Raw genomic sequence first — 17941 nt, forward strand, 5'->3', positions numbered from 1 at the left:
AGATTAATAAGAATGTGAAGTAGCTTTAGAATTCACAGTCTTTCCTTGTAATAGCAGATGGCTCCATTCAGGGGAGTAACTAGGTATTTGAAGTCCCCATAGCAAACGTTTGTAAGCTCTGATCCCTATAGCAGCTGCTCCCCTTGTAGCTATGGTAATTATGCCCATAGTTCCATTGTTAAGCTGTCTGACTGCAAAGCATGAAGTGACAGGTTCGATTCCCAACTAGGTCTGTACTTTGAAATGTGAATATGACTGAAGGGGAGGCGATGTGATCAGAGAGGAGATGCCGGGACTCACAGAGCAGGAAGCTACATTGCCAAGGGACGTTGCTTTTTTAACGGCAACTTCCGGATACGCTGCCCTGACCGGCTGGGCCTGCTTCGTGACACCCCCCCCCCCATAGTTACGCCACTGCTTACACAAATTCATGTTAAAATTGAATATAAAACTGAAATGCGTGAATAAAACAATGAGCCCAATGTAATATGAGGTGTCAAGTTTAAAATGCCTTTAAATGTGGCATTCAAGGCTGGTTGTACAGCATCTATGGTGTGTCGCCCCCTAGCTGCGTTTCTCATACAGATTCTCATTACTGGTTGATATGTTGACATACACCTTGCAGCGGAAAGTGATGCCCAAGTGCCTGTGATTAAACACACTAAGGGGCATACTTAATAAAAAAAAAAAATTACAATAGAGCATGTGCTGTAATCCACCATAACCAGATACTAGCTTACACTAAACCAATTACAGCTCATCTCTGATTGGCTGCTCCATATACAGCACAACACTGTTCTGTGTACGGCAAAATAATAATTGTTAAATGAGACTAGGATTCTGTACAAAAGGGATCTGTTAACAGATCAGTGGCCTCCTAAGCCTAATTAATAACATGCTACAACTCATCGCTCACAGAGAGAATGGAGTGAGGACAAAGGGGAATAGGCCCACACCTAACAGGAACTTCCTCACATAAACACCGCACTGCAGTCTTATCAGTAACCAGCAGCCCATGCAGGAAGCTGCCAGAGCCCTGTACATTTAGCCATTCATTACAATTTAGCCAGAGAACTTATAACAACTGCATTCAGACGTCCCCCTATTTATCCACATAACAAAGTTCTTTGCTGTTTTTACATGAATCAGGTCACTATAAATAAACAGTGGGCTTGGAATCAAGATGCGAGAATGAAAATAAAATCAGCAGAATAAGCAGATGTGCTACAGAATAGGACGCAAAATATAATATGAGGCAAAATTGGGTAAGAAAATGAATCCACATTCTCTATCATTAACCACTCTAAGGCAGTGCACATGCCAATCTAAGAATGGCTTGCAGTCTCCTAGGTAACTGCAGAGTAATGATCTAGAAAGCAAATCTGACATGCCAAGCTATGACATTTCAGCTTTTTCCCCCTACAACCACATACTTTGAAACACTGCACTTTACCATAAAGCTGATTTAAACATTTCAATAAGTGTTAGTCCCAGAATAAACATTACTAAATTATGCCAAATATTAATTTAATGGTTCACAAATAATGCCATAAGGCAATGTGCTATAACTAATCACAAAATAAAAATTAACTGAATCGTTACTAGTGGGTAACAGGACATATGTGCACCATTTTATTAACTAAGCCCCTATGTAAGCAATACAGGCTACTTTGGAAAAGACCAACAAGACTAAAACAACTCCCTAGAGCAGGGGTCAGGGAACTTTTTTACCCTTTACCCCAAAATATATTTAGATACGCAGACGTTACCCCCTTGATTTGAAAGGAAGGAAATCATATAGTAGTGCCCCCATATAATGCGCCTGTAGTAGAGCCCCCATATAATACCCCTGTAGTAGTGTTCCCATATAATGCCCCTGTAGCAGTGCCCCTGTAGTACAGCCCCCATATAGTGCCCCTGTAGCAGTGCGCCATATAATGCCTCTGTAGCTGTGCCCCCATATAGTGCCCCTGTAGTGTCGCTTGTACAAAGAAAAAAAATAAATCCATTTACCTTAATCCCCGCTCCTGCATCCGCCATCCTGTCCGACCGGCTGCTCCTCGGAACTATGGGAGAGAAGTCATGACGTCTCTCCCATAGTGCGCATGGGGAGAGCCGGAAGCTGGAGTTCAGAAGAGAACTCCAGCCTCCGGCTAAAGCGGCGCTGCAGGGAAGGAGCCGGGCGCCCGCTGGTAATAACATCTCAGCGGGCGTCTGGCTTAGAGCCTTCCTGCGGCGCCAGGCTGGAGGTCACTGGTGCAGCACCTGGCGCCAGTGACCTCCATTCCTGAGGGTAATGGACGGACAGCCAGGCATGCAATGATTAATATACATGCCCGGCTGTCCGTCCATTACCCCCAGGAATTTAATTTTTATCCCATTTGGTGTAATTTACCCCTGTTCCCTGACCAGTGTCCTAGAGGTTGGTTTGATCAAAAAAAAAAATCCTCTTTCATATAAGAAGCATGAATATAAAATGCACTCCCCATGTCCTTCCCTCTGCTGCTCTGTTAATAAGCAGTGCCGGATTTAGCAATCCCCATTCCTACAGACAGCATAAGCCACAGCCACATATTTTGGGAAACTGTTGATGTGAGACTCCTCTTTTCTCCTACAGCCTATATTAGCCATCCTCACTAGTTCCAGCTGTAAGATGCTGCTGCAAGACAGTGAAGCACCACTGCCATAGTAATGTCTGTACTGTCTCAACTATTTAGAAAAAGTAGGGGGATTTAATCCCCTATTGTACCTCAGCACACTGAATAATACCTGCAACAATATATGAAGACTATATGGTCATAGAAATTCAGAGATATTAGTTGCATGCATTTGCAAATACATGGGAGGCTGCTGGGCCACGTCACGGCTTCTCTGTTACTAGCAGTCCCTAACACTAAGGGGTTCACGTCCGGGGAGCAGTGCATCCCAAAAAATGTCCAGCCCAGGACACGAAAATGGAAAAAGAGTGACAGTGCAGTGTAAAGTATAGATGTGTGCGAGTAATCATTAAGTGTGGAATGAGAGGTTAAAATATATGTGAAAAAAATACATGAATAATAAACAAACATAAAAGGTGATGTGAAAAGCAACTATGTGTATTAAGTGGTGATGCCCTGAGAAGGCCCAGCCAGACCAGTCCCGGGGGCTGGATGTTTTTTGGGGTGCACTGCGCCCCGGGCGTGAACCCCTTAGTGTTAGGGACTGCTAGTAACAGAGAAGCCGTGACGTGGCCTAGCAGCCTCCCATGTATTTGCAAATGCATGCAACTAATATCTCTGAATTTCTATGACCATATAGTCTTCATATATTGTTGCAGGTATTATTCAGTGTGCTGAGGTACAATAGGGGATTAAATCCCCCTCCTTTTTCTACTTAGTATGACCCCTCCCTTTCATGCACCTGATTAGTACTGCTAGATTGATTGAGCAGCTGCCATTTTTGTTTGTTGTTATGAGTTGCATGAAGGAGCCAGCATTAGTAGGGCATGCTGGTTCTAGTAGTGCTAGTTGGAGTTCGAAGGGGTGACTCCCAGGTAAGCTGGCTCTCAATTTGGATGCATTTATGTATGTGCCTTTATCATGAGGCCTTACATTTGACAAAATTATATACAGTCAGGTGCATAAATATTGGGACATTGACAGAATTTTCATATTTTGGCCTCTATTCACCACCACAATGGCTTTGAAATGAAACAAACAAGATGTGCTTTAACTGCAGACTTTCAGATTTAATTTGACGGTAATTACATCCAAATCAGGTGAACGGTGTAGGAATTACAACGGTTTCTATATGTGCCTCCCACTTTTTAAGGGGCCAAAAGTAATGGGACAAACTAAACAATCCTAAATCTAACTTTCACTCTTTAATACTTTGTTGCAAATCCTTTGCAGGCAATTACAGCCTGAAGTCTGGAACGCATAGACATCACCAGACGCTGGGTTTCATCCCTGGTGATGCTCTGCCAGGCCTCTACTGCAAATGTCTTCAGTTCCTGCTTGTTCTTGGGGCATTTTCCCTTCAGTTTTGTCTTCATCAAGTGAAATGCATGCTCAATCGGATTCAGGTCAGGGGATTGACTTGGCCATTGCATAACATGCCACTTTTAGCCTTAAAAACCTCTTTGGTTGCCTTTGCAGTATGCTTCAGGTCATTGTCCATCTGCACTGTGAAGTGCCGTCCAATGAGTTCTGAAGCATTTGACTGAATATGAGCATATATTATTGCCCGAAACACTTCAGAATTCATTCTGCTGCTTTTGTCAGCGGTCACATCATCAATAAATACAAGTGAACCAGTTCCATTGGCAGCCATACATGCCCACGCCATGACACTACCGCCACCAAGCTTCACTGATGAGGTGGTATGTTTTGGATCATGAGCAGTTCCTTTCCTTCTCCATACTCTTCTCTTCCCATCACACTGCTACAAGTTGATCTTTGTCTCATCTGTCCATAGATGTTGTTCCAGAACTGTAATGGCTTTTTTAGATGTTGTTTGGCAAACTCTAATCTGGTCTTCCTGTTTTTGTGGCTCACCAATGGTTTACATCTTGTGGTGAACCCTCTATATTCACTCTTGTGAAGTCTTCTCTTGATTGTTGACTTTGACACATATACACCTACCTCCTGGAGAGTGTTCTTGATTTGGCCAACTGTTGTGAAGGGGTTTTTCTTCACCAGAGAAATAATTCTTCTGTCATCCACCACAGTTGTTTTCCGTGGTCTTCCGGGTCTTTTGGTGTTGCTGAACTCTCCGATGCGTTCTTTCTTTTTAAGAATGTTCCAAACAGTTGATTTGAGCACACCTAATGTTTTGCTATCTCTCTGATGGGTTTGTTTTGATTTTTCAGCCTAATGATGGCTTGCTTCACTGACAGCTCTTTGGATCTCATATTGAGAGTTGACAGCAACTGATTCCAAATGCAAATGTCACACCTAGAATCAACTCCAGACCTTTTACCTGCTTAATTGATAATGAAATATTGAGGGAATAGCCCACACCTATCCATGAAATAGCTTTTGAGTTGATAGTTTCATTACTTTTGGTCCCTTAAAAAGTGGGAGGCATATATAGAAACCGTTGTAATTCCTACACCGTTCACCTGATTTGGATGTAATCAACCTCAAATTAAACCTGAAAGTCTGCAGTTAAAGCACATATTTTTTGTTTCATTTCAAAGCCATTGTGGTGGTGAATAGAGGCCAAAATATGAACATTCTGTCAATGTCCCAATATTTATGCACCTGACTGTATGTCCCTTTATCATGAGGCCTTATAATTGGTATATTTTACATTTGGGGTGAACGTTTGGGCGTAGGGCCCCCGGGACTGGTCTGGCTGGGCCTCCTCAGGGCATCACCACTTAATACACATAGTTGCTTTTCACATCACCTTTTATGTTTGTTTATTATTCATGTATTTTTTCACATATATTTTAACCTCTCATTCCACACTTAATGATTACTCGCACACATCTATACTTTACACTGCACTGTCACTCTTTTTCCATTTTCGTGTGATGCCCTGGGCTGGACGTTTTTTGGGGTGCACTGCGCCCCGGACGTGAACCCCTTAGTGTTAGGGACTGCTAGTAACAGAGAAGCCGTGACGTGGCCTAGCAGCCTCCCATGTATTTGCAAATGCATGCAACTAATATCTCTGAATTTCTATGACCATATAGTCTTCATATATTGTTGCAGGTATTATTCAGTGTGCTGAGGTACAATAGTGGGTTAAATCCCCCTCCTTTTTCTAGTTAGTATGACCCCCCCCTTTCATGCACCTGATTAGTACTGCTAGATTGATTGAGCAGCTGCCATTTTTGTTTGTCTGTCTCAACTATTTATTAGACATCATCCTGTTATATACAGCGGGTGAAATAAGTATTGAACACATCAACATTTTTCTCAGTAAATATATTTGTAATGGGGCTATTGTAATGAAATTTTCACCAAATGTCAGTAACAGCCCATGTAAAGAAATCAAACCATAGATGTCCATAAATTAAGCTATGTAATAATGTGAAATGACACAGAGAAAAAGTATTGAACACGCTTACTGAAATGTATTTAATACTTCGTACAAAAGCCTTTGTTGGTAATGACAGCTTCAAGACGCCTCCTGTATGGAGAAACTAGTCGCATGCATTGCTCAGGTGTGATTTTGGACCATTCGTCCACACAAACAGGCTTCATATCTTGAAGGTTCCGTGGGCCTCTTCTATGAACTCTGATCTTTAGTTCTTTCCATAGATGTTCAATTGGATTGAAGTCAGGTGATTGGCTGGGCCATGCTAGCAGCTTTATTTTCTTTCTCTGAAACCAATTGAGAGTGTCCTGGCTGAGTGTCTGGAATCATTGTCTTGCTGAAATGCCCACCCTCGTATCATCTTCACGGTTTTAACAGGAATGGTGCGGAGTCGCACATCACACAGGTTTCTGTCAGAACCTCACAGCTAATAGAATCTGCCAGCATAACCTAGTGCACTGCTGTATGACCCATGTCAGGAGTCCCGTGCTTGCAACTTCGCATACCTCTCACCCAGTGCCAGATTACCAAATAGGCAAAGTAGGTACCGGCCTAAGGGCCTGGCTCCTTTTATGGACCCCGCGTCATCGGATCAAAACAATATTGATTTGATCTTGAAAGAACATTACAATCAACGCTTTCATAAATTGTTTCCAAAAGATAGAAAACATGATCGACTCAAAGAAATGAAAACTTTACATTAAAGACTCTATAGAGAAAATACTGTATTAATGTAATGTACATAAAACCATAGACATCAGATTCACATTACAGTTTGTCTCTTAAAAGCTCATCTTCTGGGGGCATGGCCTGGAGTAGCTGGGAGGGGAGAGGGCAGCTTTTCTTTAGCTGTTCTGCACAAATCCTGAAGAAAATCCTGTTTTCCTGGATATATTTATTTCACAATCAGATATTTGTTGGTTTTATCCTCTCATGTACGTATTGGAGTGTCGTGGCTGGCTCCTGTTGTGTACTTTAAGGCACTATTCCCCGGCGACTTCAGGTGGCTGTTTCCTTCTCCTGCTGACCCGGAGTCTCCATCCCTACTCTTAACTACTGCTTCTCAAAATACTACTTACCTGGTGGTTTGCTTTAGTTAACCGGCTGTTCCTGGTGCTCCGGTCCCTCTGCCGCCGACTGCTTGCCCGGTCTCCACTCCCTGCTGCCTTGCTCTGGTGAGTTGAATACAGCGGCCGACATTTTGGGACTGCACCCTACCTGAAGTAGCGCCGCTGCTGATCTTGCTGGAACGTTGATCTTGCCGCTGCTGCTCATTATTTCTGCGGTTTCTCCCTGTTGTTGGTGCCTCTAATCTCCTGCTACTCACCAAGGGATTCTGGCCCTGATTCAGAGCCGGACGCTCTTTGTGAGCACTTGCTTTGAATCTGGGCGGCTGTTTTTCTTTCCAATCCGGCCTCCTGGTCGCTCGCTAAGCTGTGAGTGACCACCCACAGCTTTTGCGAGCGGCCAGGTGATGGTCGCGACCATCGGGCTTGCGATGAGACCCTTGTGGTAGGGTCTCGTTCCCACAAGCCCCAGTGAGCTTCCTGCTCTAATAGAGCAGGAAGCTCAACTACTGACATCACGAGTGATGTCAGTAGGGCCGCCCTCAAAGGACAGGCGTTCCTTTGTGAACGCCTCCATTTGGCCAGCCACCCCCCCTACCCACCTACAAAACAGGGCGAGCTGTCGATCAACATCGACAGCCGCCCCGTTTTGGTGCGAGCCCCGGAGCGAGTGATTTCCTGTGTCTGATAATCAGATTGGACAGTTGGCAGCCATTTTATTTTAAGTGCCTCTGGTGGTGAGATTCAGCTCCTCATAACAGATCCTGACGCTGGCTGCAGTATATAGCTGTTGCTGGAGAACATAGGTGGTGTGCTAGCCACCACCATGTAGTCTGCACCTGCTTACAGTTACTGCGGATACTTGCGGCTTGATTGCCTTACATATGGCTAGTTCAATGCAGCTGATTCTTCAAGCGATTGCTGCTTCCACACAGAGGCTTCTCAATAAACTTGGAGAAGTGATGGCTGTGTCCCCAACTGATGAGGCTACCTTCTACATGTCCTATAAGAAAGAACAAGTCTGGAGCTTATCCGTACCTAGGGAAGTGTCTATTCCCATGCTGGATACCCTTTCAAACCCTAGGCTGTTGGGGTTTACTGTGTTATTTTCCAAAGAGTGCTACATATCTAGTGGAGGGATCGAGGCATCAGGCTTTGCCATTCAAGTTTTTCATATTTTTTTTTCTGTGTGCCCTTGGAAGGATGGATGTCTTCAAGATATATCATTAAAGCATTCCATGTACTTTTCTGTACGTCTTTGGGCAAATGGGGATGGAACTATGCCTTTATTTTCACTGCCTCCTGAGGCCTGGCCGGATTAATGATTAATAATTTGGTGCCCCTCATTATGCTTTCATGTTCCAATATTTCTCTGTCTTGTTGGTTATAATATCCTAGTATATATATATTAGTATGCTGCCAAGCTTTAAGTATGTGAAGAACGTTTTCTCTCTCTAGTATGTCTGTGGAAAATGTTTTATCCTTATTATGCGGGAGAGCTGGGTTTAGCATAGTCTAGCCTAGCTAAGGGCAACAAATATATTGCCCTTGTCATATATGTGTTTTACTATCCTTTGTTTGTGTGGGTGGGTGGGGGGAGGGGGTTTATAGGTTAGGATATTGTAGGTTGGTAAGGGGGAATTGGGATCCAAGTACTCCTGGGTTGGGGTTAGGCCATACAGGGTGGGGGGTTATTTGATGGGTTGTTTTGGAGGGTTTTGATTTATGGCAGATTATTAGTATTTGTTAATTTTACTTAGTAATATTTTGCAATTATTATGTATCAGGCTTCAGATGTAAGGTACTTTTGTACTTTTATATGCCTCTAGCACTGGCTATTTATATTTCATATTTGGTAAATGAGCTAATATGGCGCCTATGGGCTCTTACTGTTTATTCATTATACTATGTGGTGCTCTTTATATCCTGCTGTATTGGTTATTTGTCTTTACCTATGTTTATTGCCTGATTGTATTTATTTTTGTATATTGTATGTGTTACTCTGTCTGCCATTTTTATTTGTTAATTGGTATTTTATTCTAAGTTCTCTATTGGGAATTATGCCATTTAAGAAGGTAATACCGAACATTATTCTTTGAATCAATGTCTATGCAGCTTGTCTTACACCTGACCAACAGTATGCTTAATCTGTTCGTGATTGTGCTCTCTACTGAGTCTGTATCAGGAATAATTTGTAATGGAGTCAAAATATGTGTAATTGTTTATGTTATTATAAAATCAATAAAAATTATTGAATTAAAAAGCTCATCTTCTGTCAGCTTGTAAAAAAAAAATGTGGTGCTGCGTACGGTTTATTAATATTGTTGTTTGGTAAAATTAAAAACCTATTAGGAGATAATTTGCGAGGGGGGCCTCGAAATTTCGACTGCCTAGGGGGGGTTTAATCCGGCACTGCTCTTACCACTAGTAACACTGCACATGCTTATCTCTGCTTATTTTATGTTAGCAGTGCTGTGTATTATAGCACCCTGTGTATTATAGCACCCTGTCTATTATAGCACCCTGCTGCTAAGTATATCGCTGTGTACAGCCAGTAATGTATGTTGCTACTAAAACTCATAACTCAAAAAAGAGAAACAGTTTCTATCCTACAGATCAATAGCTGCAGGGAAAGAAAGTTATTGGTGATATACAGTAGCCTGATAGAACATATTAGTATAGTCCATGGGGTAATAACAAAAATGCAGTAAAGTGAGACAGAATTGCTCACATACCAGAGATTGCATTGGGTCATTCACGCTGATTGCTTGAAGATGGGACCAACACTTCTCCCAGGTGAGTTCTCACAGTGTCAGTTACACGTATAACATTTTACTGTCTTCTACAGCAGGTAACCTTTAGGAGGATGTATATACCGGAGAATGTAAGGTACGTTATCTGCCAAGAGCGATGGAGATCATTTGGGAGGGGGTGGTACTGCCCCAGTGACTCGCCCAGACCAGCAACAGAAACAAATTTGCACCAACCTCGGAAATGTTTTTGTCAGTCTCTTTTCTTTTCTCTTCCAGCTTCCTCTCGATGCCGACAATCCCGACAGCTTTTATTCTTCCAGCCTTTGTAGGGAAAAGAAGGAAAGAGGAAGGAAGCACAGAAGAGTTCTCACCGAGCAATTTCATTTTCTAAAATACATCATTATACCTTGCAGGATGTACATGCTTATTCGTCAGCTGCCATAGTATTGTGTATAGAAATACTAGGAAGCTCATAGCAAGCTTTGCCAGTACTGACCTGCTTATCCGCTTCAGACACCGGAACAAAGCAATCTTATATATTCATCTAATACTACCACTAATAAAAGAGCGTAACACGTAATCCCTACATACACGGTGTAAGATAAAGCACATGAGGATCCAGCTGGCTCTATTGTTGGGTATCTACACACTAGCTGACAGACTCATTCTGTCTTATATGACTTTTCCCCTACTGAGCACCTGGACAGGCTGGCTGAGGGGTAGAAATGCAGAGAATGGGTCAGTCAGTCAGTTAGTTTTGCCTATACAATACTACATCATTAATAAAATATACAAACAACCGAAATACAAAGACAACATTATAAAGAATAAAATGTCAGCTCCTATGGCTAAAGCAACCAGGCAACAAAGTAACCCTTGCCTGTGGTGTTTATTATACTTGATTGGTTTGATTTATAACATATATGTGTCTAACAATAATATACATTAAGTTGATGTGCATTAAGGTCTCATATAGGGAGTATTTAAATAACATTTATTTTTTTTCTGTTTAGCTTCCATGTGATGTCATAATAATATTAAAAAGTTAATATGCCCCGCCCCTTTCTTACCCCAAATTTGACGTATAACTCACAAACAATGAAGGCATCCGTTATGTGAGCTGAATCAGTATGCAGCCTGTCCATTCCGTAGGTACCAGTGACATCGGTTAATAAATATTAATTTGGTAGCAAAATGGCAGCCAGCACTGTGCATACGCTGGTTATAGACTGTCAAATACATATATGGGAATATTCAGCGAAACAATACATATGTTATTAGAGACTGCCCAGGCTAGATGCATTTACATAGGAGAAGAGAAGATATTTGGGGGTATCGTCCTTGTATAGAAATACACTAATGGCTCTTACACAAATGTCTGTGACAAACATTTCCACCCCTTGAAGAAAATATATTGAACCTCCAGCTGCAAAAGGGTTCTTTACAGTAAGGGGTGTATTTACTAAAGTGCAGGTTTTTAGAAGTGGAGATGTTGCCCCCAGCAACCAATCAGATTCTAGTTATTAACTTCTAGAAGGGGCTAGATAAATGTTAAGTAGAATCTGATTGGTTGCTATGGGCAACATCTCCACTTCTAGAAACCCGCACTTTAGTAAATAGACCCCTAAGAGTAGTCACATGCTGTCCTAAGTAATGAATAAAACACCTGTCTACTGACACTAAGAACACATTACAGTATGTGACCAAGGGAGCTATCAGATTGCTAGCATAAGGAGGATTGGAGCATGAGATATACAGAATATTGTTTTTTTCCTTCTACTTTTAGCATTAAACATATAAAGCATATTCAACATTAATGGTAACTACACATAATGTGGAATTTTAATTGGGAGTAATTCCACCACGGCCAGCGGTGCAATAGTTAATGCCCAGGCGATGACAATCAACTGAATGAGAGGTTAAACTGTGCTTTGTCAGTGTGTAACACGGTCCAGCCTTCTCCCTGTTATCCCACTATTGTGTTAGACATGAACACAGTACTAGATCCAGCCATGTAATTCAGAACGTTGAGGGGTCCCCGGCTTAGGGGCATATTCAATTAGACGCGAAAAGTCAGAAAGGTTTTGCCTGCCGTACTTTTCGGCGACTTCGCGTGTTTTGGAGGTGAAAACTTTTCGCGCGCGGCCCCGCTATTCGTCGTATTCAATTTCCAAATGATGCGAAAACGGAACCCGGTGAAACTCAAACAGCCGAAAAATGCTGTCAGATATGGGGAAATTAGCCTGACAAAAGATGCACTAACATTGGGGATCAATGTAGATGCCCCCGAATAGCCCTACTGAAGCTATTTGGGGTACTTAAATGCTGTCAATAGCTGCTAATTAGCGTCTTTGCACAAGTGGTGAAGAATAGCAGTTAGCAGGGTTTTTGTAGAAAATAACTAGTCCCAGCAAATTTGGGGTACATGAAAATGGGTGCAAGCATGGTTTAAAATCGCAAAAAAGTTTAAAAAAAAACGGGAAAAAAAAAAAAAAAACCCTAAAGCTTATTTAGCTAGTTTTTATGTTTGTACCCCCCTTTTTCATTGTAATTTTTTGGGGTGTTCTTAAAAAAATATATATTTTTTTCTTACGCAGGTAACCTTTGGGGACCTGTCCCAAAGGTGCAGGGTGGTTTCCCCACCTTTGCACCCCAAAACCGCAATTCTGCACTTTTTTCCACCTGGTTTCATAGAGGAATCTTTTTCACCTATACCAATGCATTGACTTTCCGCGTAGGCGAAAAGTCTTTGGAACTGAATACGGGGATAAGTTTTCGCCTGGCAAAATGGGGCCATCGGCTAAACTTTTTTGCCGAAAACAGCTTATCGTGGCCAATTGAATATGCCACTTAAGAGTCCCTATAATGCTACTAGTTAGAGAAGAGGGGCATTGGGTTATTATATTACAGATGGAATTACCATTTAAATAGTATTTTACAAAATACATCTGCTAGAGTCAAAGTTAAGCAGTGACTGCCATCTGCTGGCAAACTTAATGTCTGCAGGGGATATCAGCTGCAAGCTTCAAAAACAATCAGAAGTTTTGTAGTGAAATATGGTTTCTTAATGTCTTGGGGGTTTAATGGTTAACAGTGAATCATCAATTAATATAAAATTGCAGTTATGTGAAGCTTCAGGCAATCTGGTTATCCATGAAGAAGAAAAGCAGCCAGCAACAGCATGGGAGCTTGTAAGGGCAAGGGAAGCACGTCAGCTGGAAGAACATTGCATAACACGTTGCAGAAAGAGCACAGTACATCAGGCCTGCAAATGTCGCCTGATAAAAGAGAACAAATGGTGAAAGATACAATACAGTAAAAAATAAACCTTAAACAAAACCCTGCATTACTTGAAATGACAAATAGACTTAACTATACCATATACTGTATATTGTCTGCACTTTTTCAAAACTTGGAAGCAGGTGACAATCCAGACAAAAGAAGAGTCTGCGATGACCGGTCAGACAGAGGTTGCTGCAGTTTGAAAACAGTCCCAAAAAATATATTATATTATATAATCTATATAATAATGGAGAAGGGCATGCCGCAGGGCGTACATGGGCATTCTGAGCCCCTGCCCCCGCCAACAGCTCTCACTGCCACAATGGAGGGTGGACAGACCAACAGAGGAGAACCCTGTGCCGGCACTGGTGAGTGAGTATTATAAGAGTAGCCGGATGGGGATGGGCTGTGGTGACCCGGCATATGCTGGCTACATATTACTAGTAGTATATAAATATCACTGCTCGATGATTACGTGGTGGTGATGACTATGCCTTGTGCTACCAATTTACTACATTACAGTTATTTTTACTAATTAATATACATTTGCCATTTATGCAGGAGTCAGACAGTAGTAAAATAGAGCAGTTGGAGTCTAAGGTTTGGTGTACCGACTCCATAGCCCTGGGATTAATAGTGTGTAATGACTTGATGTCTGGTATTAGAAAGTAAAGACTCCATGATGTAACCAGGATCTGTTCCTTCGCAGTAAAGAATATATAAGTTATAATAATGGCACAAGGCTGACACGATCTCAAAGGATGGTCTATATAAGATAAACTACTGTTCTGTACTCCCCCGGGAATCTCCCTGTTACCTGAAGCCGAATCGCTGCAATTAGCTCTTTTGCTCTGCAGTGATGCAGCATTACCACCTATCCATTAGCTGACAACAGGGACTTACTGAAGGGGAAGGGACACTGACTACTCTAGTGATCAGCGATGTGACTTGCTAGGCCCCGGACCAGACCAGGGGTCCCCTATAACACTTTTAAATATAATGTCTGGATAATGGATTTATGTATGCAAAACAATTACTTAAATAAATTCATAATAAAAACTCATCTCTGCAGACACTTACTCAATGGATCAGTATTTGTAAGCACTGTCCCCTAATGGGAACATTAGGTCATTGTAGCAGAGCCCCCCTTCCTGTGTTTTAGCCCATTTACTGTAAGCTTCCACTGTGCGGATGTATGTCTCTGTACCCTATATCTTGTTTGTTTTTTTCTATAAGACCTCTTCTAATGCTAACTAATACCCCTTTTCCACCTAAATTCCGAGTCTGACCCGGAGTTGGAATAAAGTTCCTATGCGGATCAGACCCGGAATTTTGCCGGCGCCGACTCGGGATATTCCCGAGTCAGCGTAGCTCACACCGCAGTCGGGTCTGCATAGACCCGGCTTTTCCGGAGTGAAAGTGCTCACTTGGAGATGACGTCATCTCCAAGCGCCACTGAAACCGGACCAATCGGTCGGCTAGCAGCGCACTCCAGGTCATCGTGACCCGGAGAGCGCTGTTCTCACAGCAGGGTTTCACAGGCTACGCCCATGTTAAACTCTGCTAGTTACCTGGGTTGGATTGCTGGGTCACTCGACCCGGCGAACCAACCCTCACCCCTTTTACACCAGGGAGCTGCCCGGGTTAACCCTTCAAAAACCCGGGTTTTAGCTCCGGTGTAAAAGGGGTATAAATATAATTAACATAGGACTAGGTCAAGCACATACTGCAGGACTACAAAGAGCAGGATAAACTTTGAAGTGCCCAGCAGGCTACAATGTTCTGATATCATGGTGCCAGGCGTTACCTGGGGGCCTTTGCTCATCTGTATAGAGGGCGATACTCGTTCCCACCTCCTCTGTGTCAGCTCCTCTGATAGTCGCCTGTTGAACTGCAGCCAAGCACAAGAGAAGAACAGGTCAGTGGTGTGCAATAGCTATGGCAGCAGCTAGTCTATCAAATTAAATGCAACTACTAACAACAATAATTCAAATGAGTTTTACTTTCATGTTCAGTTATCTTTAAAATGTGTGTCCAGGTATTATCCATAGAGCTGGCTGATCGTTATTAACAAGATGGTTTTTTGAGGCAGGGAATAGACCAGTATAAGTGGTGGGGGCTCATGCATAGAAATAATGCAGGTATACATGGCAGTAACAGGCTATTAGGACGTGCAATAATAATAATTCCCAAAATTACAAAAAAAAAAAAAACTATAAAAAAGAACAATTTTCGGCAGGGATGGGGAACCTCAGGCCCGGGGGCCGTATAAGGCCCGCGGAATAATTTTATCTGGCCCTATGAGCCTTTTTTGTAGCCCCGTCTGGCTAGCACCCTGGCACCCTGCAGCCAGAATCTATGCAGCAGTGTCACCTGGAGCGTCCTTAGGACGCTTCAGATGGTCACACCGCTGCCCTTACAGCTCCCCAGAGCATCCTCAGGATGCTCCAGGCATTGCTGTAATCACCAGCAATTGTGACCCCACCCCATGCGACATCACACGGAGGGCGCGTGGCCTGCACCAGACCCACAAATAATGTTATATATATCAAATTGGCCCTCAGCAGAAAAAAGGTTCCCCACCCCTGCTCTACGGCAAGATGTAGCAAACCTTTTAAAGTAGACAAGTGGCGTCGTTGTCCGCAGCAATCAGATTGTAGATATTATTTTATAGAATGTACCCAATAAATGATAGCTATAATCTGATTGATTGTGCAATACCTCCACTTTTTTTTTTTTTTTTTTTTTTACAAGGTTTAATAAACCTCCCCCCAAATGGACTAACATATTCATTACTGTTACACCTGCTATTTGGAGAAACACAAAAGTGTTGTGTACTGAATAATATAGCAGCCCAGGGAACAGTTACCTCAATCTGACCATGCTCCCTAAAGGACAGCTTGACATGGGAGTAGCGGCTGGTTTGGTACGGTCCAGGTTCTTTATTTGGAGAAGGAGGGTGGAGGTGTACTACAATTTTGGCACTGCAGAACAAGAACAGATTAGATACCAATAGTACATAAAATGATGGAATGACACTATAAAACACTACAAATGTAACAAGTGCCAAGGTTTAGACGGGTACAAATAAATAAGAACATAAAGATCAAATACAACATACGGAAATACAAAGCTGCACATCTCACTAAGCAAACAATCTGTACATCATCACATATTGTTCATTAAGCAAAACCTAGAAACCAGGTATAGTCTATTAAATCCATGAATACAAGTTGAGATGTTTAGATATATGACATTGTATACCCATATGTATATCTGTACATGTTTCAGTTAAAGGACCACTAAACCTTAACTGCAAGCCCCTACATAGAAAAGAGCTTCTATATTATATGCAAACATGTTGGGGGCTTTCATTAGAGAGAGGTACACTACACAGACATTAGCCTGCCCACATCTCCCAAGGAAGTAGAACAAGGTTACATACAACAGTAAAGCCAAACATCTTAACTCTTAGCAAGGGCTCTTTCATATACACAATACACAGCAACTGAAAATGTTGCAGTATATCTAAATAGTGGATCAGCCTATACTGTGGGTTCCATAGACCATTAACGTGGTGGAATATACAAGTAATCGAGTAACCAGGATAGGGGCTTTGAAACTAGGCTAATATCCTGGTTTCCGTGCCAGCAATTTCTCTACATTCAGGGTATATGACAAGAGTTTATAGTCCTGATGGAAACATGTCTGCAACTGGGAGAGACCGGTGTGCCAGCCAGGACAGGATAAACTCAAGCCTTTCATCTTCTAAACGTCAACACATGTAGAAAAAACATCATCATATATGTCCAAAAATATTGTTATTAACATCAACTCGGACACTAAACGTTTTTACAGCTTGGTGACCTGTTATACACAGTAACCTTTCAACAGGAAATCCATAAAAGTTTCTCTTTTTATAACACAAATATACATAAAGCTATGTGACTGATGTTCATATACTGATCTATACATACACACAAAGTTTATGGCTGTGTTTGTTAAGAAAAATACAATGAATTGTTGTTTTGCTTCAACTAGATTCTGTAGGGGACACAACCATTGATTGTGTTTCTCCTTCTCAATACAATTAACCTACTCATATAAATAGACAGAGAACGATGGCCAGGGAGTGGAAGGCAGAGACCTATTGCCAGCCCTGGGAGTGGAAAACAGAACTACCGCCGCCCCAGGAAGAGGAAGACAGAGAGCCACCGACAGCCCAGGGAGCAAGAAAGACAGAGAGCCGCCGACGGCCCAGGGAGCAAGAAAGACAGAGAGCCACCAACAGCCCAGGGAGCAAGAAAGACAGAGAGCCACCAACAGCCCAGGGAGCAAGAAAGACAGAGAGCCACCAACAGCCCAGGGAGCAAGAAAGACAGAGAGCCGCCAACAGCCCAGGGAGCAAGAAAGACAGAGAGCCACCAACATCCCAGGGAGCAAGAAAGACAGAGAGCCGCCAACAGCCCAGGGAGCAAGGAAGACAGAGAGCCGCCAACAGCCAGGTAGCAAGAAAGACAGAGAGCCGCCAACAGCCCAGGGAGCAAGAAAGACAGAGAGCCGCCGACGGCCCAGGTAGCAAGAAAGAGAGCCGCCAACAGCCCAGGGAGCAAGAAAGACAGAGAGCCGCCAACAGCCCAGGGAGCAAGAAAGACAGAGAGCCGCCAACTAGATTCTGTAGGGGACACAACCATTGATTGTGTTTCTCCTTCTCAATACAATTAACCTACTCATATAAATAGACAGAGAACGATGGCCAGGGAGTGGAAGGCAGAGACCTATTGCCAGCCCTGGGAGTGGAAAACAGAACTA

General features: G+C 42.7%; 1 protein-coding gene across 1 annotated transcript in view; it reads right to left on the bottom strand.

Moving 5' to 3' along the window:
• Positions 1–17941, bottom strand: part of VPS36 (vacuolar protein sorting 36 homolog) — a 44998-nt gene that overhangs the window by 16545 nt on the left and 10512 nt on the right. The window contains exons 4-6 of the mRNA XM_088469089.1: positions 15999–16113; positions 14937–15020; positions 10082–10168 (exon numbers count right to left, since the gene is read on the bottom strand). Coding sequence (XP_088325215.1) covers positions 10082–10168; positions 14937–15020; positions 15999–16113 — 286 coding nt within the window. The remainder of the gene's footprint in view (positions 1–10081; positions 10169–14936; positions 15021–15998; positions 16114–17941) is intronic.

This window comes from Taudactylus pleione, unplaced genomic scaffold, assembly GCF_031769625.1.
Source record: "Taudactylus pleione unplaced genomic scaffold, aTauple2 ptg000089l, whole genome shotgun sequence".
Lineage (NCBI taxonomy): Eukaryota > Metazoa > Chordata > Amphibia > Anura > Myobatrachidae > Taudactylus > Taudactylus pleione.